The sequence below is a fragment of the Nanorana parkeri genome, unplaced genomic scaffold (assembly GCF_000935625.1).
Source record: "Nanorana parkeri isolate BGI_ZX_2015 unplaced genomic scaffold, ASM93562v1 scaffold30, whole genome shotgun sequence".
In the NCBI taxonomy this organism is placed as follows: Eukaryota; Metazoa; Chordata; class Amphibia; order Anura; family Dicroglossidae; genus Nanorana; species Nanorana parkeri.
This window is the reverse complement of record NW_017306298.1, coordinates 1,370,438-1,393,373: the sequence shown is the minus strand read 5'-3', so window position 1 is coordinate 1,393,373 and position 22,936 is coordinate 1,370,438. Positions and strand designations below refer to the sequence as shown.

The following is a 22,936-nucleotide window of genomic DNA, read 5'->3' as shown; positions in this document are numbered from 1 at the left end:
TTTATCTGTAAGTGCAGTTAACAGGCTTAATGTTATTTACTATTAAAATAAAATCCTTAAAACCCTTCTCCATTTCCCTAGGGTGTACAGATTGCTTTATTTGCTGACCGGAGAAGGTCTAACAGAACGGATGATGAAAATCGCTGCGACCTTTGTTCATGTCCTCCGCTGCCTGTAGTGTTGCCAAACAGCCCTTTCCATGCTGTTTGCATTAAGGGTAAAAAGGTAAATACTTAGCACTAAACATGTTTGCTTTAGCTGCCAGAAGGGCTTATGAACGAGCCTCCCACCGGCTCCAAACACACACATGTATCAAAGGCTACACGTACGTGTCAGTTCCAGGGGCCTGTCCTCCCTACGAGGACTGGAAACATTATGGATGTTCTCTATTTAACTGATAAATCTTTGTTAGAGATAAATAGAATGGACAAATATTTATAATATGAGGGAAGATGGCACCAATCACTCAATTATACATTCAGACTGAAGCTGACCACAAATGTCAAATGCTTTTTTAATTTTTTTACAAACTAATTTCTTTAAAAAATAAATAAATATTATTATTATTATTATAAAATAGAAGAATGTATAATTTGGCCGTGATTGCTTGTTAAATCTTTTAACACTAGTCATCTAGGAGTCATATAATGCAGCCAGTCTAGCATTTTTGTTCCTGAAAAAACACCCTTTGTTGATTCTTATTTTTTTTTACTGGCTTCAATTTCTATTCAAATATTACAACAAGCTGCCAAGAGGCAAAGTGGTAATACAGGCACTGGCCTGGGGGAAAAGAGGGGGTCAGGAAAACAAGCCCCACCCACTTGGCAACGCCCACAACATGGTCTGCAAATGTAATTGGTGTAGATGGAGATGGGGGCGTGTTGGTGACTGTGCTGTCCTGACTCACAGAGGCTTCTGTACATGTTGGCCACAGACATTCACCTGCTGTTCTCCATTAGGAAAAAAGTGATTTTATATACAAGGGCTTGGAAAACACTAGTAATAAATACATTTCATCACAATATAACTGATCATCTAAAATATAAATACAATTGTATTGGGGTTAGTACAGATCGGCTTTTGTATAATCTTAGCATATAACGATTCTGTTGGGAAAATGTTACCAACTGCCATACAAAACATAGGAATGAATTATATAGTTATACCCTGCACACATCGCAGTTTGCTGAACACAACACTAAAGCTAGCCATACACTGGCAGATTTTCATATGACGATACTCTCATTCCTTATGTCTACATAATATTTCTGAAGCTGAACATGATCATAATTAAGATGTACCTGTACATTTCCTCCAGAGGGACCATTTCTGGAAGGTAGAAGCTATGTGTCTTGACATGCTGCAACATTTCTGGACACATTGATTTTGATACATCATAGTAATGCCCAAATCTGGATGAAGACAATGGGACAGACTGTGTGCGAGAGGAAGAAAGGAAAAAGCAAAAATAAATAAGTACGATTTGATTGCATACATTTTTTTTAAAGGATCTTCAAATAAAGTCATAATTTGTACTGATTACATAAGTTTGTTGGGCTTTAGGAATAAGCAAAACAAAATGAGCAACAATGTTGAAGCTGAACTCCAGCCACAGAACTAAATACCTGTGGTTCAGTTACTTTTTTGAATTACACACCTTTGCTATGCTGCATAGCCAGGAGAGTAACACCATTCACACCTCTGTTGAATGCTCTCCCCACCTAAAAAAATTGCTCCCAAATGGTATCCAGATCATTTAAAATGTGTGTGCTCTAGTGCCCCACCAATGGTTCACGGTACCACTGGTGATATGTCCAAAAATGTGTCAACAGCACACCAAAATCCATGTTATGGGCATTTTTTAATTATTATTATTACTACTATACAGCGATTTACCATATAAGCACCAGGGGCAAGTGATGCAAAAGTTGGCAGCTGTGTGGGAATGATAAAGTTGGTGGGGTCCAAACGTGTGAAAAGGAGACTTTGAATTTGAACTTTCTGCGAGTCAGTCAGGGCACGGTGGCTGTAGTAAGGCTGCCCCCCACACAACAGTACACCCTTCAGGGGATCCACATGCACAAAATCCAATGAAAGCACCATACAAAATGTGTAAGAGTCCAAATTACTTTATTATCAGTACTAGTTCACAACAGGGTAACACAAAACAACCAATGTGCTTTGGGGGCCCACAAACACTCTCTCCTAAATTTTATATTAAAATTTACAGCATAACACTTCAATCCCACGGTTGGCGATTGCTGAGGTGTGTGGCAACACCGGTCTAACAAATTAAATAACCGCCACAAATTTAATTATTTTATCAGTCTTTATCATTATATTCTGAAAGTTTTGGGTTATTTTTGAATATTCATTGAAACCCTACCTCAGCCCAAAGTAATCCCCACCTCTCACACTAAACAACATCAAACTTGGGTCAATAAGATCAGGCACAAATGAAAAAGATACCTTATAGCACTCCTTACCGGAAAAAAACCCCAAAATTGGATGATGATGGGGGTGCTCACAGTGACCGCGGATGGCGCCGCCACTCAGTACAAAATGGATAGATGTCACCAGCACACCAACAATGTTGAGGTCCAAAAAGGTAATTTATTGGAACATCATGTCACCAACGCTAGCGCTTTCGGGGTCACGCAGAATCCCCTTCATCAGGCTCAGAATGACACAACATTGTTGGTGTGCTGGTGACATCTATCCATTTTGTAATAAGATCAGGCAAACACAAAAAAAAGTTTTAATGTTATGAAATATTTGTAAGTCTGCCCAACCAATCATACAATTCACACACTTCTGTCATTCTGCGCAGCCAGGAAGATGACACCACAATTTCCTGGTCTAGCTTTGCAGCTTCTATGTCACCCTTTCTCCTTCCAACCTGCTCACTGGGCAATTAATCAGGATCATCATACTGATGGCTGTTCAATGAGGTGACAAAGAAATGCTGCCAAGCTGAACCTCGAGATAGTGGAATCATCTTGATGGCTCTGCACTTGGGCACTGGTGTTTAAACCATAAGAATGGCTGAAGAAAATTACAGTACCGTTGGCATGTAAAATATTTAGTCTATGTCAGGGTTGGACAAATTAATATGTATTCAGGAGCCAGCCTCTCTAATTCAGGAGTCACCTCCATTGACAACATCTAGAGAAAACCTCAGAAGTTAGTTGTCAGCTGAAGTTTTTAAGGAACATTGGTTACCTGGCTCCTGGAATTTGTCCAGCCCTGCCACACACACACACACACACACACACACACACACACACACACACACACACACATATATCTTATATCTTAGCATATATTGAGTTGTTTGGTTGGCGATTCATTTATACTTTATCATTTATACTTCATTGCTGGCAAGCTCACTACATTGCATGAGCATGCCACGTAAACATGTGCTAATAAGTCTTTGCGTTTAACAACAGAGGTCTCAATATGAATTAACACATTCCTGTTGTCCTGCAGACTTGTCATTGGTATTGTCTGCATTTGGGGCTTCATCACTGTGGTCCCATGTAAAACCATAGCATGAGTTTGTAACTGTGCAATCAAACAAATGCAAAAATGCGCACACAATCTAAAAAAAGGCATTAATGCTCTTCAACATGCAACATTCATAAAAGCTTATCGCTGACCATAAACTACCAAGTCATCCCATTTTTCTTTTTAACAGCAAATTGTACTTTTTTCCCCTTCACCTATTAACACCTTCGCTCCTCTAAAACACATCTGACAACGTGGGTTAACAAATCTAAAACCAATTAAAAAAGGGTCTGTTTCTGGTCTATAATCTATCTTTTATCCGGATTAGCCGTCAGAATGTTTTTATTGCAGACTCTGCAGAGCTCATCTTTTTATTGTCCTCCTCCAAGCCTCCTTTATGTCAGAGAAACACAGGGCCTGACTAAGTGAACTTTCATCTGATGTCTTCATTGACGAGAACTCCGGGGTTGCTTATTTCAGATGCTAATCCCCCAACGAAAGCTCAAGAGAAGTTAGTGAAGATACTGAAAAAAGTAGAAACAAGTATTTTATTTTCTTGCCTCGTCTTTGGATCCTCTTTGGGAATCCTGGGGCACATAGCTGAGTTTAATCCATGCTGCTCTGCGGATTAAGGTAGGTGATAACCTCTTTTGATTGAAGAGCGAGGGAGAAGGGAGAGGAAAAAAAAAACTGTGGTGCTTACAAACTGGGTGGAGACGGATTAGGTCAGAATGTACGCAATAAAAGCTTGGGCTATATCAGAAGCCCCTGAATAGCTCCTCAATGTACTCAATTCCCAAGCCTGGCAGGGAAGCTTGCAAAGACCTACCTGACTCAAATAAGCATGAGTAATCTGTCTTAGCAGAATCATAGTGCAAAGAAAGACACAGAGTCTGTGTGACTTACCCGGGTCAACTCTGTCCCTCTGTACATTCCAGAGAGCCAATCGGCAGAAGGCCATTGGATTGGCAGCCAGCACAAAATACCTTTCATAATACAGCTGCTCGGTCTCAATGCAGATTTAGTCAGGGGGGTTATCTTTAGTGTTTAAAGCCTTTGGCCATCAGATAAGATTTATCATATCCGAGTGGTATTCAAAACTATGTGCTGCCCGCTGGGAGGGATCTTAGTGGAACTTCAGGGCAGGAAGAACAAAGTTTGCATTGCAATTTCAAGTCACAAAGCATACAAAAAAATAAATGATTAGTGTCGCTGGTAGAGATGGTTACGCAAAGTGAAAAAGGTTGTAGCAAAGTGGTGGTGTGGCCGTGACATCCAATCATATTTGAACTTTTATTTTTAAAGCAGCATTTGGAAAAACTAGGGATGTGCGGATTCTGTTTTTTTCGGTATTGAGTACGAGTACCGATATTTATATTTCGGTACTCGCCGATACCGAGTATCGATACCAGTACTTCTGCTAGCATGGAGCTGGCTTCCCGGGCAATCAGGAAGCCAGGCGGTGTGTCATTACCCGCCACCCAGGCTTCTTGACTGCCCGGGAAGCCAGCTCCATGCTGATTGGCTGTGAAGCCGGTTTCCCAGTCGATCAGCATGGAGTCGGCTCCCTGGCCAATCAACTTACCGTACGAGAACTCGCCTAAATACTCGGTATTGGCACTTATACCGATACTAGTATCGGTATCGCTGCATCCCTAGAAAAAATGGTAACTGGTTGCTACAGGACATGACATTATATTTGTAAAGGTTTATAATCTCTGTAAGGTTATGGATACTGCTCGTTTACTTTAGGCAAATTTTGTCTCACTTCCTGTTCTGTCTGATAGAATTATCCAGAAAGGAAGCAGGGGGAAATCTCACTAACGGGGACACAGTGACAATAAAACATAATAGAGGTTCTCACTTCCTTTTCTATCTGACACACGGCAAAGAGACCTTTGGTTTCCTGCACTTTATACACGTCAACAGTATATTCTTGTCTTAAAGTGACAGAATTTCTTTAAGGCATGTTCAAATGACATATGATATTTTATGACATTTTCAAGGCCATCTCCAGTTTGAAGTGATCACTGACACTATGCTACTCCTTGGTTGTGTTTATAAAACCATAGTATACTCAGACGTCAGCAAACTGTAAATGAACACTCAAACTCCTATTTTGAAAAATTGTTCTTTATTGAAATCAATGGAAACGCATCTCAATGTATGCATTAAGACATGCTTCAATGTGCGGTATGACATTCAATACAAAGCGCATTTTAACGCACACTGAAAACACACACGTTGACAAGCAATTTGATGCATTTCAGTTTATTTCATTGGAAAACACTAAGATTTAAAACGGCCCTATTTTTATGAAGGACATCGGTACATCAAGAGCAGGAGATAAGATACTTTCAATGAGTAAATGCCTTAATTTAAAATGATGGTAAAATAAAGATTATGTTTTTCTAATGACTGTCCTTAGCTTTTGTTGTGAAAAATACATTTTTAAATGAGACTGACTGAACAGGGACTAATGCGGCTGAATTAATAAGTGTTCCCAAGATGGCTGCTTCACAATCTCTGATGCAATATGTCTTGGGCCCTGTGGGGAAAAAATGCTAAGTTAAATTAAGTTATCCTTATTAGAAGAGATGTTAGCAGATTGAGTGCTTTCACTTTGGCATTTGCAACACAAGTTGATTAGAAGGCGTTTTCCCCGGGAAAACAGGATGAGAAACGTTTTTTCTCTTTTGTAATCATGTGTTTTGTAATAACTCGTCGGTGCCTTGTGACAATGGCGCACTAGCTTTCACCTTAAAAAACAAAAAAGGGATGAGATTATGAGATCCACTCTGAAAGGTTAGACTTGTGGTCATGGATTACCAGCCTGTTGACCAACCTTAAGATATTCCTGCCCCTTCTCTGACAGTACTGGAATCTGGGTCAACAGAACTAAAATACTTCCTTACTGCACAGTTCAGCTGATCTGTGGCATGCCACCATGTGCCATCACATCAGCCCACGTTACATGAGTTAGGGCGTTGTGGTGTCATTCATTTTGAATGGCATCCACATGCACTAAGGCAATGATGCTCCAACACATGTGCACTGCAGTGCACTACAACACACACTAACACACTGCCGTCCATTTTCTTGGATGTTTCGGTGTTTTGCCTGCCCATTTAATTGCAAAGGCTGCCTTAACACACGATAACACATGAATATACACATATTAAAGCAACTCACAAGGATGCCAAGGTTTAAATGGACCGCAGTGGTGGTATACAAGGAGAAATATTGCATCAACTTACCACCTATTGTGGTATAAGTACACTATATGACGAACAATATTTGTACAGCTGACAATCACATCTGCAGGGGCTTGTTGGTCAAACAGCTCCAAAACTATGGCCAGTAATATTGTAGAGTTGCTCCCCTTTTGTGGCTATAGCAGCCTCCACTCTTTTGTGAAGGCTTTCCACAAAGAGTTTCCCAAAGAGACTTTGTGGCCATTCAGTCAAAAAAGCATTTGTAAGGTCAGGTATGTTCAATGAGAAGACCTGGCTTGCAGTTGTTGGGCAAGTTCATGTTCATACCAGGCCTTTGTGCTCAGGGGCACAGTCATTCTGGAACAAAAATGACCTCTACCAAACTGTTGAAAATCAAAATTGTCTAAAATGTCTTTCTACTGTATGCTGTAACATTGACTGTACATTTACTCAAAACACCTCTTAATTAGGTGGGGTGTCTCCATACCTGTGACCATATAGTGTATAGGGCCCGCAGTGGCTGTTTGTCCTGGTTACCATTATCAGTGAAAGAAAAACCCACTTTGGGTTGTCATCAGAACAGGAATAGATAGTTAATCTTCCAATGGGCAATGAGGACAAGAGTTCTGGTGACTCCGCTGACCAAAGCGGATTTCCCTCACTTTGGAGGGATTTCTTCTCACTTTCTGTTGTGGCTATTGGACGGGAAGAGAAGGAAATTTCCCCAATAGGATACAGATGACAAAAAAGCTGACAGGAGTTAGAACCTTCCCTTACTCCATCCCAGTTATGAATAGAGTTGGGAAGGATTGGAACTCCTGTCAGGTTTTTGTTGCTGATTTAAGCTGGCCCACACACCAGTAGAATTTAGTTAAAACATTTTTGTTTTACAGTGGCGTAGTGGTAAGTGCTCCTGCCTTGCAGCACTGGGGGTACCTGGTTCAAATTCAGTCCAGGTTGCTTTTGCATGAAGTTTCCATGTTCTCCCTGTGCTTGTGTGGGTTTCCTCCGGGTACTCCGATTTCCTCCCACACTACAAAGACATGCTAAAAGGTTAAGTGGCCCCTGTCTAAATTGGCCCTTGTATGTATGTATGCGCTATAGGGACCTTAGATCAGGGGTGCCCATTAGGTAGATCCTGATCTACCAGTAGCTCTCAAAGCTGATGCTGGTATTCCATTTTTGGTATATTTACAGAGACAGCCAGGAGGATGAGCAAGGAGAGACAGCCAGGAGGATGAGTAAGGAGAGACAGCCAGGTGGATGAGCAAGGAGAGACAACCAGGAGGATGAGCAAGAAGAGACAGCCGGGAGGATGAGCAAGAAGAGACAGCCAGGAGGATGAGCAAGGAGAGACAGCCAGGAGAGAGAGGAGAGACAGCCAGGGGAGAGAGGAGAGACAGCCAGTAGAGAGAGAGCGAGGGAGTTGTTGTTTTTTTGGTGGATCTCATGTAGCTCGTCATTTGAAAAGTAGATCTTAACACAAAAATTGTGGGCACCCCTGCCTTAGATGGTAAGCTCTTTGAGGGCAGGGACTGATGTGAATGCAGCTATGTACAGCGCTGCAAAAATTGTCAGCGATATATAAATACCTGTAATAAATAAATACAAATAAAGCTTTAAAAATAAAATTTGAGCTAAAGAAATCAAACCATATGACAGTACTGGGCAATAAAAGAGGATAATTGAGCTTTAGTTGCTGGCTGCTATTAATCACTTCAACAGGTTCCTAGTCCACTGTTTATTTTTAATGTTGCCATCACTAGCCACATAGTTGGGCATACATTGGCAAAACCAAAAATGTTACAGTTCATTGGAACAAAACATGTTCAGTGTAATTCAGGGAATTCATCTCGACAATGGCTAGATTTCACAGCATGGAGCAGACACTGAATGGTGACATGATACTTAGTGTAACAGCTCTAGCCTTGGCATTTCACATTCGAGAACATGTACTGTATCGCATGATAGGTACTCTATGAGCGGCAATAACTAAGGATATGCCACAATTCAGCTTCTATCCTGGGTGCTGCATTCATTCTACATTACGTTGTGTATCATATGTCCGACTTAAAGCAGGTAGAAAAGAATTAATGAAGGGGAACACCAGGCCTCTCCTGCTGTCTGTATCACCCATTTCAATGTACGGCCAGATAAACAGAAGACTAAGTAGCCCAAGGATATACATAACAGGCAACACTAAAAGCTGTAAAAGAAGTGACCACTGTGATTACTTCTTACGGGCTTGACTTCCCAGCGATTAGCTTCTAGTGACAGTGAAGCTGATACAATCTCAAGTGCTTACTTTACTTATTACGCACATGGTTAAGCAAGTCAACAGTGTGCTTCAATACTTTCACTAGAGGGATTTAATAAGTACTGCTCAGTCAACCTTTCAGGCTTGCGATGGAGAGCTACATTTGAGATTCGCCTAACATAAACACTCTTGTTGGGTGACTGCTCCTTCCCCCTTCAATTCTGACAGGGGCAGCCGTGTGCCACAAACACTCTTAGGACTTGGTGAAGGAAATAAAAGGTTTTTCCTGTTTGGTAGGCTAGCAACTAGTGTATGGTCAACATCCATTATCTCTTCCCCAACAATAGTCCTTCTGCTACTTCATTAGTTAAACTCTGAACAGATGTAAAAAAATTGTAATTTGTGTTCTTAAAAATGACTGGAGATTACTTTACAAGTAACCAAGGACTCTTAGGTTGAACTCAATGGACTTGTATCTTTCTTCAAGATGACTATGTAAAACTCTAGCATTGTGTCACGGTCTGGGGACCGGGGTACTAGGGTATGTGAGCTCTGGGGTTTGAGGAGTTGGTAGGAGTCACAGACAGGAGGGATATCTGGGATGTTGGTCACAGAGAGAGAGGAACTAATGGTCTGTGCGTTCTCAGGACGCACTAGAGGCGCAGAATCTAAGAAGGGCCAGGTATTCGACAGAGCCTCTAGTGGTGAGGATGATTGGCTGCTGAACACCTTCCAGGTTGCGGCCCTCTAGCGCACCCACACAGACACAAAGGACTAGTCGAAGCAGCGGAGAACTGGATACAAACAACAGGTAAGGAAGAAACTTGTAACCAAGAGGAGGAAGATAGGAACAGTGGCACACAATGGGAGAAAGAGAAAGTCACAAGCAAAAGGTGCAAAACGCACAGCAGAACAGCAGAGTATACTGAAGAGGGTAGCTAAACAAGGACACTTGGCAAGGGTAAGTAGCTTTGAAGCACCACTAGGAGCAGGAAGGTGTAACGTACAAAAGGAAGCAGGAGATGTGCATTGCACATGCATACAAAGAAGCAGGATAACAGAGAGAAAAGTTCATAAAGAAGCACAAAGGGATGTATGCACACAGGGGGTGTGCAGACAAGGACGAGTCCAACACAGCCACAAGGTAAGAGAGGAGCACAGAAGTAAAGGGGTGACAGCAAAGCATAGGAAGAAACACTGGAAGGTAAGTGATGGAACTGAAGTACAAGAAAGCAAGTAAATAGGAGGAAGCAAACACACAAAGGCTGGAGAGGGAAAACACAGTAGAAGTGAGGCAATGAAGGCAGTATAGAGACACTCGCAGCACACAGGTGAAAGCAATTAGCCCTCGTTCACACCTGAACGTTTTGTAGCGTGTTCTACGCTCGACGAACGCTCTACAAAATGCTCAAAAATGTAAATCCCATTGTATTCAATGGTCTCGTTCCCACCTTGGCGTATTTCCGCCCGTCCCTAACGCGCTACAAAACGGCCCACGCCTGAAAAGGTACATGTACTACTTTGGGCCGTTTTGTTGCGCGTTTCCATTGGGATACAGCCAAGTAGCCTTCGGAAACGCGCGACTGTCACGCGAGTTTTTACCACGAATCACGGTAAAAAAACGCGCGACAGGCGCGCATATGCAATACGCCTAGGTGTGAACGAGACCTTAATGTCTGCAGCAATATACTAAAGGTAACCACTGAAATACTATAGTAGGGGCGCAAGGAGCACAGCAGGGGATAACGCCAAACAGGGATACCAGCTGGTAGAGGGAAGCCAAAGGCACAAGGATCCAATAGCAAGCGCAGGGAATTAGAACCCAGGGATAGTTAGAGCCACAAGGGGTACGGAACAAGGCATAAGAATTGTTGCCTTGGACACCCCATGTGCAACGTTGGCCACACGAGCACCACGGGAGGACAGGACGCCAGGACCTGTAATGTACTGGAATGTAAGCAGACCGACTCCCTGCGTTCACGTGCGGGAGGGGGTGTGGAGCTGTATTGAAGTCAATGGCATCGCCCACAGTGCAATCGCCCGCACTCAGAACGCAGGCACATTAGTGCCTGCATTCCGGTCCAGTGCGATCTGCAAAAATAGTGCTCGCAGCATTTTTGCGGATCGCACTGGACTGGAACACAGGCACTAATGCAGGCGATCGCACTGTGGTCGAGGGGCCTGCCTGCGCAGCCCACTCCCCCTCCCGCCCCTGAATGCAGGTGTTTTTTCGTTGGTAGATCTCAATGAGCTCGTCATTTGAAAAGTAGATCTCCAGATGAAAAATAGTGGGCGCCCCTGGCCTAGGCTGACAGCCCAGAACCAGGGAGCAAAGTGAAAATCTGGCATGGATTTCCGGATATTGTGACACATTGTATTGATTATTATACTGTGTATTATACATGTAATTATTTATTTCAATTAATTGTAATTATATATGTAAAAATACTTTCAAATGCAACTAGAGTAAGTACTTGAATTTGTCTTAGTCGGTAATCATTTATACAGCTACATTCAGATTGGGAGATGGGTCAACACTACAAACCAATCGGGCTATGTTACAGTACACATGTACTGACAGGGAACATGCTGGCAGAAGGAAGAGCTCATCAGTGGGCTTCTGCTCCTTCATTGTCCAATCAATAATATGGAAAGGAAGGGGGTGTTCTTAACCAAGCTTTGCTGTCACTACAGTGGAAGTTAAAGGAGAACTATGAGGTGAGTGAAAATCACTCATTCTCATAGTTCGAGCCAACGTTTGACAATGAAACTGTGACAATGAAACTGTTGCACGTCGGCTCAATAGATTGGGAAGTGAGCGAACACATACCGTCTCTCGCTCACTCCTTTATCATCTCCCTGCAGAGAGCAGTGACCGTCACTCACGGCTCCCTGCAGGGATTCCCCCCTCCCTGCTCCGATAGGAGATAGGCAGAGCCCGCTGTCACTCACGCAGCTGGGTGGATCTCGACAGCACTGTCGCATGGAAACATGTTCATCATCCTTGTCTGGTGATGCCACATAGCTGGATGACTCAGTGCAGAGCCCCACCCACCAAGAACAAAAGCTCTGCCTCCTTTCATTCAACAGTTCACCGTGGTACATTCAGTGGCCAGTGAAGTTTTCTGGGCTTTTCACTAGCAAGGGGGGAAAGCTTAGTTCAAGGGTTGATGGGACTTGAAGTCAAAGCCTGAGCTGCCGGGGCTTCACAGGCCCAAGAAAACAGGTTAAGAAACATACTTGTATTTTGACACTACTGACTAATCACCTAACAGGTGAACTTTAAAGCTAAATTTTTTAAACTGCTGAGTCCTCTATGCATGATAACGTTTAAAGGGTTATTGAACCCTTGCATGTTTTGCATATATCTACTGCTAGCAAGCAGTAGATATTTGCAAAAACATTTTTAAAAGGGTTTAAACTTACCTGTGTCTTCCCTGCGCGCTCCCGTCCGAACATCTGAAGAGTCTCGGGCGGCCGCAAGGGAATATTATTATTATACGGGATTTATATAGCGCCAGCAGTTTGCGCAGCGCTTTACAATATAAGTAAGACATTATATTTACAATACAATTCAAGACAAGTTGGTAAGGGATCTTGGGAGGGGGGCGGATGCGCACTTCAGATGTTCAGCCGGGAGACAAGGAGAGACACAAGGTAAGTCTATGGAGAAGCGTGCCCCGGCACAGACTCCATGGGACATCAGAGAAGAGGAGGACAGAGGAGTCAGCACTGGATCGGAGACCCGCACCAGCGCTGGCGGGACAGCTGAAAAGGATAGTAAAGAAGAAGATGATCGGATTAAGAGGCATCATTTAAGGTGAGTCCCTACAGCAGGACTGGGAAGGGGGGGAAAACTTTGACTTTAATGTCACTTTAAAAGTATGCACTATGATTGTGAAATTCCTTTAATTATCCCCCTCGTCGCCAAGGAACTCATGTTTTAACCTCCATGCAAACTAGATTGACCTTTTCAACACCAAACAGTTTCAAGTTACTAGCAGCCTCCCTGCTGTCACCTCATACAAATCCAAATGTTACCTGAAGCTTAACATACGTAGAGGATGAACTTTGTATCACCTCACCTGAGTGCATATCACCTAACCATACCACAGGTTTGTCCCCATTTTTAGTGCCCGGAGCTGACCTCTCACTCCTTCGTGTCAATCCCAACTTCACCTTGTAGCAGCACTACCGGCTTAAGTAATTTCATAGTTTCTGGTCAGAGGTTCAACCCTGAAGCATCGCATTTCATCTGATAATGTAATAACGTGGTATAAATAACATGGATTATGTAACTTCTCTCTGCCAATCATTTTCTTGATCCAGTAAGCCAATTACGTACCATTAATTTAAATGGAAACTAAGAAACAGCTATATATACGCCTCTGATATACATACAGTATATGGAAGCTGTTCAAGCTACAAATGATTTGTGTTTCTGTCTATCCAGTCCTGAGATATTTACAGCTCTACCACAGAGCAGAGCCACCTTGGAGACCTGACTTTCTCTACTGCATTTAAAGTGTATGTAAAGCCAAAGCTTTTTTTTTTTTTTCTTTTCAGTCAGATTTACCCTTTTGGTTTTTATTCTGGTGTCCAATGACAAACTTCATCTTTAGTATCAAGGCATATACAACCCAAAAATAAAAATTTTATATATGGTGCAGCTTGCCAATCCTTAGATGTGGTGTCTGCCTTTGTTTTATTTTTCTTCACTAGGGGACGCCTGTCAGTAATGCACTTTCTCTACTAGAGTGTCAATGCTCACTTACTGCACCATATCTACAGAGCAGTGGCAATGTCATCCTAAGACAGGCTATATAACACTTCCCCCTCAACCTGACTTTGTAATATGGGAGAGGGTGTTCTGTAGTTCACAGAAAATAACTGGGGAGACCTGATAGCAATGCTGATTAAAAGCATGCTGGATTTCTGGCAAGATCAACGGGTATTTTTATGTAGAAAATGTAGTGAGTCTGAAAAAAAGAAAACAAATGCAGGCACCACATCTAAAGACTGGTACGCTGCAATACACAACATTTTTGTGCTTTGTTCTGCAATTTGATACACTTTAGTTTTAGTTTGAACATCTACAACACTGTATGCCAAGACACTACTTTCAGTTCCAGTACAACATTTTAACATGTTCGGTATTTTAACCTCTAAATGACGAAGGTAAAGAGAAACCTTAAAGCCTGAACCCAGTTTTGCAAGTAAAGCTGGCCATACCCCTATAGATTATCTGCAGATTTTTTTATGGTGAGATGGAAAAAGTGCAACAGATTTCTCTATCTACGCTAAACTGTGTGGATGGAGGAATCTCCCACTGGGCCAAGCTTCAGTATCTTGCTAGTCGGCCCCGCTGGCTCTCAAAATACCTGATCAATGACTGCATCCAATCAGACTGTTCAGGTATTTTTAGAGCCAGCGGAGTCGAATAGCAAGATACTGATGCTTGTCCCAGTGGGAGATTCCTCCATCCACACAGTTTAGCGTAGATGGAGGAATCTGTTGCACTTTTTCCATTTGACTATAGAAAATCTGCAGATAATCTATAGGTGTATGGCCAGCTTTGGACATGAGTAGTTAAAACTGAAATATCTTTGTAGCCACGTAAATAACACCTTGCTTTTTTTTCAGGACAAATTGGACCTTAAATATTAATGGATATCTTGTGATTTTGTTTCATTTAAAAAAAAAAAAAAACATTTTTACAATTTTAGCTTTATATTTCTTGCCATTACCACAACATAAACCCCCCCACAAAAAAACAAAACATAAATTCTCCTACTCCACAGGTGCATGAGGATACCCCATATGTGTATAGTATTTGTTGTTTATATGCGTAGTAGGGCTCAGAAACAATAGTGTGCATTTTGCATTCATGGAATTCCTGATTATGTGATCATTGTGATTAACTGTCACAATGATCACATGATTGGCAGCCCATCCGACCAGCTCTAGATCATCACCCCATGACTGGACGCCGTTGGTGGCGGTGATGTCACAGTGCTCCACTGAGGACAAAGCGACAGAGTCTCTTTAAATAAGTGTAAGTTTGCAAGAGCAAAACCTCACTTCTGTGTCGTGGAGATTTATCACTATAAGTTGAAATTTTCCTTTAAGAACATTTTGTAAAACTGCAACATTAGAAAACTCTGTCATTGGAATAAAAATGCTGTCAGGTCTAAACTGCAGCCATCTAGGAGGTGCCTGGAGCAGCATTTGAATACATATTATGCCTGATTGGTGGGCTGTTCCACCAAAAAACTCCAAACACTTCATAGTAGTGAAGAAATTTGCACCCTCCGTCCTACACATTCCTATAGTCCTATTAGGATGATGGGTTGACTCACTGGTCAATAGGAACATGAGAGGGGGCAGGTAAGCTTTATCACGACCTAGAAGTATCAGAGATTTGGCTTTCAAAATGGCCCCACATTAGAGTAGAGGGCAAGTACTTTAAAGAAGTAGCAGGTAATAGTATGAGAGCATTAACTGGTCATAAAATAGGATCCTTCTAGAACTCCTCTCCAATTCTTTTTTTAAGCTCTCCTTTTAACATAAGAAAAAGCATGGATTCTGAAGTCTGATATTATGCAAAATTACAAATAAAACTAACTAAAATATCACCTCGACTTTTGGCAAATTCTGGTAGCGCCAGGCGATCTTCATACTGTCCCCTGCCAATCCAAGAGCCTCAGGTTCAACTTTCGGCTCAAGATCCACTTGTTTAGGTAGTTCACCTGTGAGAGGTGTTGGTAGGTCCTGGAAGAAAAGGATTGGAAAAAAATGGAATTATAAAATAAACACAAATAAATAGAAGAAAGATCACTGGTTGCCAAGAGCTAGGAGGGATGCAAGCCAGAGTGTCCTGCTCAGCTCCTGGCAACTGAGCGTCGCAGGTTGCTATTTTTCAAATACAAGGGCCTGTTGGATTTTTACTTTACCTTATAAATTATAAAAGAAAGCATGGGATCACCCTTTGTGTAGCATACGTGAGAACCTGAGGTGGGTAGGGATAGAGCTGAAAGAAATGACAAGGAGGTCATGCTGTTGAAGGTCCTCTAAAATACAGGAAGTCGGGGTGTAAAAGAGCCCACAAGGCTTCACCTATATCTAAAATGTTGGGCTAGGTAGGGCTGGCCCTTTAAACTGGAATAAAAGCTTTTTTTCACAAAACATGTAGAAAAAAAATCCATCTACTATTAAACCATTATATTGCCTATAATAAAGATGTACTATGACCTATAGCTTAAGCACAAACATCAGTATTGCTTGTCAAATAGAAAACCCCCTTTAATGAGCGCACATGAATCACTGTGTGATTAGTTAGCAACAGATGAAGTGTAATGATAAGGGTAAGCCCTTTGTATTTGTATTTTATAATTAAATGCTTGCATACTACTATGCAGTTATAAATGTCTCCCCTGAAAGCAAAACTATATTCAGACTCTCATTGTGATTAATATATAACCATTTTCATAAGCGAAGAGTAGAAATTTATGGTATTTAAGCTTTCAAAAATTACCCAAGCAGCAACAATCATAAAAGTGCCACCCATGCATTAGGAACATGCCGCAGAAGAATAGACTGTTAAAGTAATCTATTATTTTAAACAGCAAAACATGTTTTTTAATTATATCACAGTGTCAGACCATATGATGTGTTGCGTCTTCAGTTTCTGTTTCTTTTTAATATCCTAAAAAGTTAGCACATGGGGAATGAAATAACTTTGCTTCATTCAGGTGTGTTTCCTGTTTTCTGTGGTCTATAGATGGAGAAGACGAGTATCCAGTGAGTGTGAAATATTTGCTGGCCCCCACCAACATCCCTAATACTCTCCTGATAGGCTTTTACTGCCAGGGAAGACAATGTAAATCCATGTCCTGGTGCAGAAAAGTTTCAGGCAGCATAAAGTGAAAATTAATATTATAGCTCAGTATACTCAGAATCTGGGGATGCTCAGAGTGCACATTCAAACACCAATGGGAATATAGTCCATGCATGGGTAGAGGTCTAGTCAAAAATAGGCTTTGAGACATTTAGGCCCCATTCACACACGAATCGACCTGCACGTACAGCTCCGTGCTGCGTGCGGGGCCGTACCAAGCAGCTGACGGGAAGGACAGGTGCTGCGTGTGATTAGTACGCAGCCCGTCCTTCTCTATGGGGCTACGCAGCTTTACGTCCTCCCCACGCTGGCCCGCCCTGCACGTCCGTAGAGGTGCGGGTGAGCATACGCCGCCGGAATGGATCCTGTATGCGTCTCGGCCAGAAAACCCTGCACCCCTACGGACCTGCAGTTGAGGTGAGCGTAGGGGGGCGTACGGCCGTGTAGCCCCATAGAGAAGGATGGGTGCTGCGTACTGGTCACACGCAGCACCTGTCCTTTCCGGCAGCTGCTTGGTACGGCCCCGCACGCAGCACGGAGCTGTACGTGCAGGCCGATTCGTGTGTGAATGGGGCCTTAGCCATCTCCTAAATTGTTGGGCACTGCCTAGATCAGTTGTGATTTTCTATCGGATTTAACTTATAACATCAATACAACAAGCATGTCCAATACACTATTTCCTTTGTGCTTCAATGAAGAGGGAAAATGCGCCGCCCCCCCATCCCGCTGAAGCTCCGCCTCATCCTGATGAAGCTTCCAGCTCAGTAACCAAGTGTGGGGAGGAGGAAGGGAGGAGCCTCCCTGTCCCTCGCTTGCTTGTCACTGGTGAGGCATCGAGATTAATGTTCTCACTGTTTTTTTTTTTCTTCGTTTTTTTGATTGGACAGCTTGGACCAATGGCGCTTTGCCATTGGTCCAAGCCATTCACAGAGCTCACGCCTCTAACACAGAGTAGAGGCTGTGACAGCTCTTGCCTCCCCAAGTTAGGTTACACAAGCAGTGGGGAAGCCCGCTGCTGTGTAACCTAACTACCTGTCAAAAGCCGGATGCAGCGGTGCCTGTAATTAAGATGCAGCGCTCTGTCCATAACAGGTCACACAGCGGGGAGGCTTTCACTGCTGTGTAACCTGTAACAAGCCGATCTGAATGGAGAAAAAGCTGTCAGCTTCGGACTTGAAGATGACAGTTTTTTTCTCCATAATACTAGGTGAGGCTCTGCCCCACCTGCCTCCCCTGACCGCACGTCCCTTGTATAATCCTGTGGATTACCCACTTATTTATATTTAATTTGGGAGATTTAATTTTGGACTCTGCCTCACCTGCCTCCCTGCCCGCACGTCCCTGGTATAATCCTGTGGATTACCCACTTATTTATATTTAATTTGGGAGATTTGTTAAACGTCTAATATTGCAGATGCTTGTTTGAAATTCTTTTATGAATAATCTAAGACCCTTCATTGATAAACAATCTCTTGGGCAGTACTCAAAAGAGTACTGTCATAAAATACTGAGGATGAACGGTTATTATTATTATTATTATACAGGATTTATATAGTGCGAACAGTTTGTGCAGTGCTTTACAATATAAGGAAGACATTACATTCACAATACAATTCAATACTAGATAGTTAGGGCCCTGCCTGTGAGAGCTTACAATCAGTTTATAATGGGTTAGAGTTGATGAATTTTGTGACTTTTTAAATGTATTTTGATACATAATAAATACGATATATTATTATACTGGCTGTTCAGTAATTGGGTTATTTTATTTGTTTTGTTTTTTTAGATTTACACAATTCCCAAGCTAGCATGCTAGGGTGGTGCTATCCCAACCTGTGCAAGTGGAAAATGCATGTAATAAACATTATTTCTGCCAAATGGGTCCAGTGTATGCATTGTATATAAAGTTAAATGATATTGTGTGTGCAGCATTTGAAGTGTCTACCTATATATAATAGGAAAATAGAATGTGTATCATTTTAGTGTGTGTGTGTGTGTGTGGTGTATAAACCTCTTTTTTTTTTTGCACCTATTTAGTTTTTACATTTAATAGGAACAAACAACATTATTTGGCAAATTAAAACCGATCTTTAAACACCTTATTAATGTAATTAAGTAGTGTTCATTTATTAGCCCTGCGAATAACAAGACACGATTAGATGTCTACTTTCTTAGTCGTGTGTTTTAATTCTAACCTTGTCTTATAATTATCGTGCTTTCCTTTTAGCGCTTTAAGCAATGCAATTAGTCTGGAGGGAATGACAAAGAACGATAAAGTCTAGTTCTTCTGTAGTTTACCTTTACACACAGTGAACCTATTGTTCTGAAAACCAGGATTTAAAAAAATGTTTTATAATCTTGTGAAACAATCCCAAAATTAACAAAGGTTATTAAATTATCATCAGAAACTACTGCGGTCTATTACATATAGTCCTTGAAAACCCCCCAAGCACATTCTATTATGTAAAGCTCTACTTCTGCATAGTAAGAAACCCCCTCCTTACCCTCATGGACAACTCCATCCATAATGCCATATGTCAGCAAAGAGGAAACAGACCTAGGGACCACAAACTAGCAGAATGAGATGAGATATGGTAAAATACTTCAGCACTGTAAAATTACTAAAAGGTCTTACAGTGACACTAAACTCAGGAGTTAAATCTTGAAAATACATTCAAGTACCTTCACTATTAACAACAATGTATCTTATTTGTGTATCACTCAACTGTAGATCCTCAAAATCACCTCTGAATTGGTGCCGACACTGTCCTTCCTTCTGGAGGGGGGCTACTTTTGTTCCCTATGGTCCCTGTGTGTGTTGTAAAGTAGTCACCACTCCAAGCTCACACCCGGTCAGCAACATTCCCCTCCGGCGCATGCGCCAAGTCCCCTTTCGGAGAACTCTTACACGCATGCGCATAACGCGGACTTCCCATAGGAAAACGCGCAAAATGGTGCACCGGAAGTGACGCACATAACGCAGACTTCCCATAGGAAAACGCCCCAAATGCCGCACCGGAAGTGAAGCACTTAATCGTTCCACTTCCCTATTTAAACCCGGCCTATACATCCATGGATTGCTGGATTGTCTTCAGCCCCTCCCCGTGCTTCAGTATCCGGTGATTACCTGTCCCTGTGAACTGATTTTGATTTTGACCCGATACCTTGCCTCGACTATTCTTGCTCACTGCCTGCCAATGACCTTGGATTGATTACTGGACTTGTCTCTGCCTGATCCCTCTGTAGTGTCTACGTTCTCCTGGTTTGACCTCGGCTTGTTTTGACCCTGATTTCCAGATTACCCCAGCTCAGCCACAGAAGCAACCTTCTGCTTGCACGGTTTCAACACCACTGGCACCCGTGCCACTCGCTGTCTGCCAGGTCTCTGTCTCCACCTCCAGAGGCCTCAGGACACGAGGTGCAAGGGAAGCCTCCTCACACGGTCAGTCTCCCCATCAGGTACGTGATAATACCATGATGGACTACAATCTCAATACAAATCAGTAAACTAAACGTGAAATTGTAGTCCATCGCAGGAGTGAGCTTGGAGTGGTGGCTAGGTTACACACACAGGGACCATGGGGAACAAAAGTCACCACCCTCCAGGAGGAAGGACAATGTCAGCACCAATTCAGAGATGATTTGAGGATCTACAGCTGAGTGATACACAAATAAGATACATTTTTGTTAATAGTTAAGCTACTTGAATGCACTTTTAGGATTGTCACTTTAATTTTCTGGTACAGCATTTCACTCCAGATAGTCACACAATAGACTCCTATTGTCTCTTCCCTCTGCTTCAGGGAATGTATCTCCAAGAGCTCCTTGTTCAACATTTGGTGGGAATGTCTTAAGGTACAGAAACTATGGATCTGAGTATAAAACCTCATGCACGCTATTTTTAGTTGCTGTCTTACTCCCATGAAAGGTCATACTAAATAGAAAACTCCCATTCTTGACTAAAGACCAAGGAAAACTAGTAGCTTTCGTCTTCACAGCCACCAGGCACTAACTGTTGCTAGATCCTGGTGACAGTTCTCCCTCAACTTTGAAGAGGTTATGCAAAGGCCCACAGAAACCTCAATTAGTGAAACGTTTACAGCTATTCTTAACAATACCCACATAACTTCTCAAAACATGGACACCATGGATCATACACTACGATTCTAAAGGTGACAACTTATTATGGACATGTAAGAAACAAACTCACTTTAGTTTGACCCAAGGACCCTACTTTCCCCCCCCCCCCCCCACCTTTACCCTGTTCAGGTATTAAGTTGCATTTTAGCTAACCCACGATTCTTGGGAATCCTGTCATGCTATAAAGCACTACTTAAAAAATGAATTAAGATAAAATCCACCCCAAACCATTATAGTTTCCATTTATGGATCACTGAAGCAATGTCCCAGGTGTGTTGTCTTTCATTGTCATTCAGGTAATCCACTGGCCTTCTAGTAACATGTGCATCACTATCTGTTTATCTCACTTACACAATGGTGGCTACCTGATCCCACTGGAGATTACAACAGATGCCAGATAATGCTACCTAAAGTTTTTAGCCAGCATATATTTGAAATTATCTTGGACTGAAAGTACAGACAGCTCTGGCTGGCACCCTTCCCTGAGCCATTATTGGCTCAAATATTGTAATTCACAAAATGTTAAAGCTTAACTCTAGGCAGATATAAAAGAAGCAAATTAATGCAACTCTGTAATCATCATTACATCATTAAACGTACTGTTTAAACGCAACAGTGTAAGTCCCTGAATATGACCTGGTATCAGCCTCTTGTATTCCCTGTACAACAGGGCTGGAGTGTGAGAATAGGAAGCAGTACCAGGAGCCAATCAGTTCATGTGCTGAAAAGGAGAGATCAGAGTGACAGGCAGATGAGCTCATCACTGTGCTGTTTCTCCTTTTACTGTCCAATCACTGGCTGGGGAAGGTCCATGGTAACCTGGGCTCAGAGGAGGTGGGCTAAATAATTCTTGCCACAAGAAAACTCTGAATTGAAGGTGAATATTGCAGCTGTTTTTTTTTAAATCTTATTTTTATCTTATTTAAGACTAGAGTTCTGCTTTAAGCCAGAGAAGATGTTTATTCCACTTCATAAATTCACCATATTTAAAGTGAATCTGTCATGAGAAAAATATGGCACTGCTGGCCCTCTAGTTAAAGATGCTAGTCACCTGGCTGTGCCAAAGCATCAGCATGGCAGCCAGAAATCTAGCAGTCATTTTAAAAGCATCAAATTTAATTTGCATATATATATTATGTATACTGACACCCTCATGAAGGTGGTCAACTTGTTTTCTGCAACACACACACAGAAACAAGTTTTTTATCATTGTTCAGTTAGAAAAATGAAAGTTGAGGAAAAATTGACAAATTATTTTATTGAAAGACTTGCCTCTGGTATCCCAGAGCGATAAGACCAGCACCAGCATAAGACTCAATCCACTACAAAAAAAACAGTTTTGGTTGGAAGTGACCTTTAAATGTTTGAAAGACAAAAAATATGGGCAGGCCGTCTGCAACCATCAAATTTGACCTTTTTACTCATTTACATTTGTTATCTTTGCTTGACTGCTTGGAATGACTGTTTGTTTGACAGCAAACGTCGTGTACGTTGGATCAATTTATATAAAAAAGTAACACAAAGTTAAACATCATAAGATAACGGAAAGGTCTGAGTGTTAACAATAATGAGCAGCATTTGCAGTAGCACAATACTTCAAAAATTCTTATGAAGTCTTACATGTATAGATTTCTTGTTGGGCTGAATGAGAGAAATTACACGATTTCCCCATCATTCCCGGGCGAATCTTCCCTGCTCGCTATTGTATTTTGACACTGTGCAATCCACATCTATATGAACACACAAATACACAGAGCACAGGATACTTTTGCCCATGGAAGAGAGCCGGGAGTCTGCTTACAGGGCCCTGCTGCCACCACAATATGGCATACAGCAAAGGCAGCAACAGGGTTAATAAAGTAAATAATAGTTAAAACCAGTGGCATATAATAGTGGCAACCTGATCACTGGCATAAGAAG

The 22,936-nt window shown here is 42.0% G+C and overlaps 1 protein-coding gene across 3 annotated transcripts in view; it reads right to left on the bottom strand.

Moving 5' to 3' along the window:
• ELP4 (elongator acetyltransferase complex subunit 4) overlaps positions 1–22,936 on the bottom strand; it is a 200,922-nt gene that overhangs the window by 139,009 nt on the left and 38,977 nt on the right. For 2 of the 3 annotated variants that reach the window (XM_018567806.1, XM_018567811.1), the window contains exons 4-5: positions 15,616–15,750; positions 1,302–1,435 (exon numbers count right to left, since the gene is read on the bottom strand). In XM_018567806.1, coding sequence (XP_018423308.1) covers positions 1,302–1,435; positions 15,616–15,750 — 269 coding nt within the window. The remainder of the gene's footprint in view (positions 1–1,301; positions 1,436–15,615; positions 15,751–22,936) is intronic. The other variant, XM_018567818.1, reaches the window with a different exon arrangement.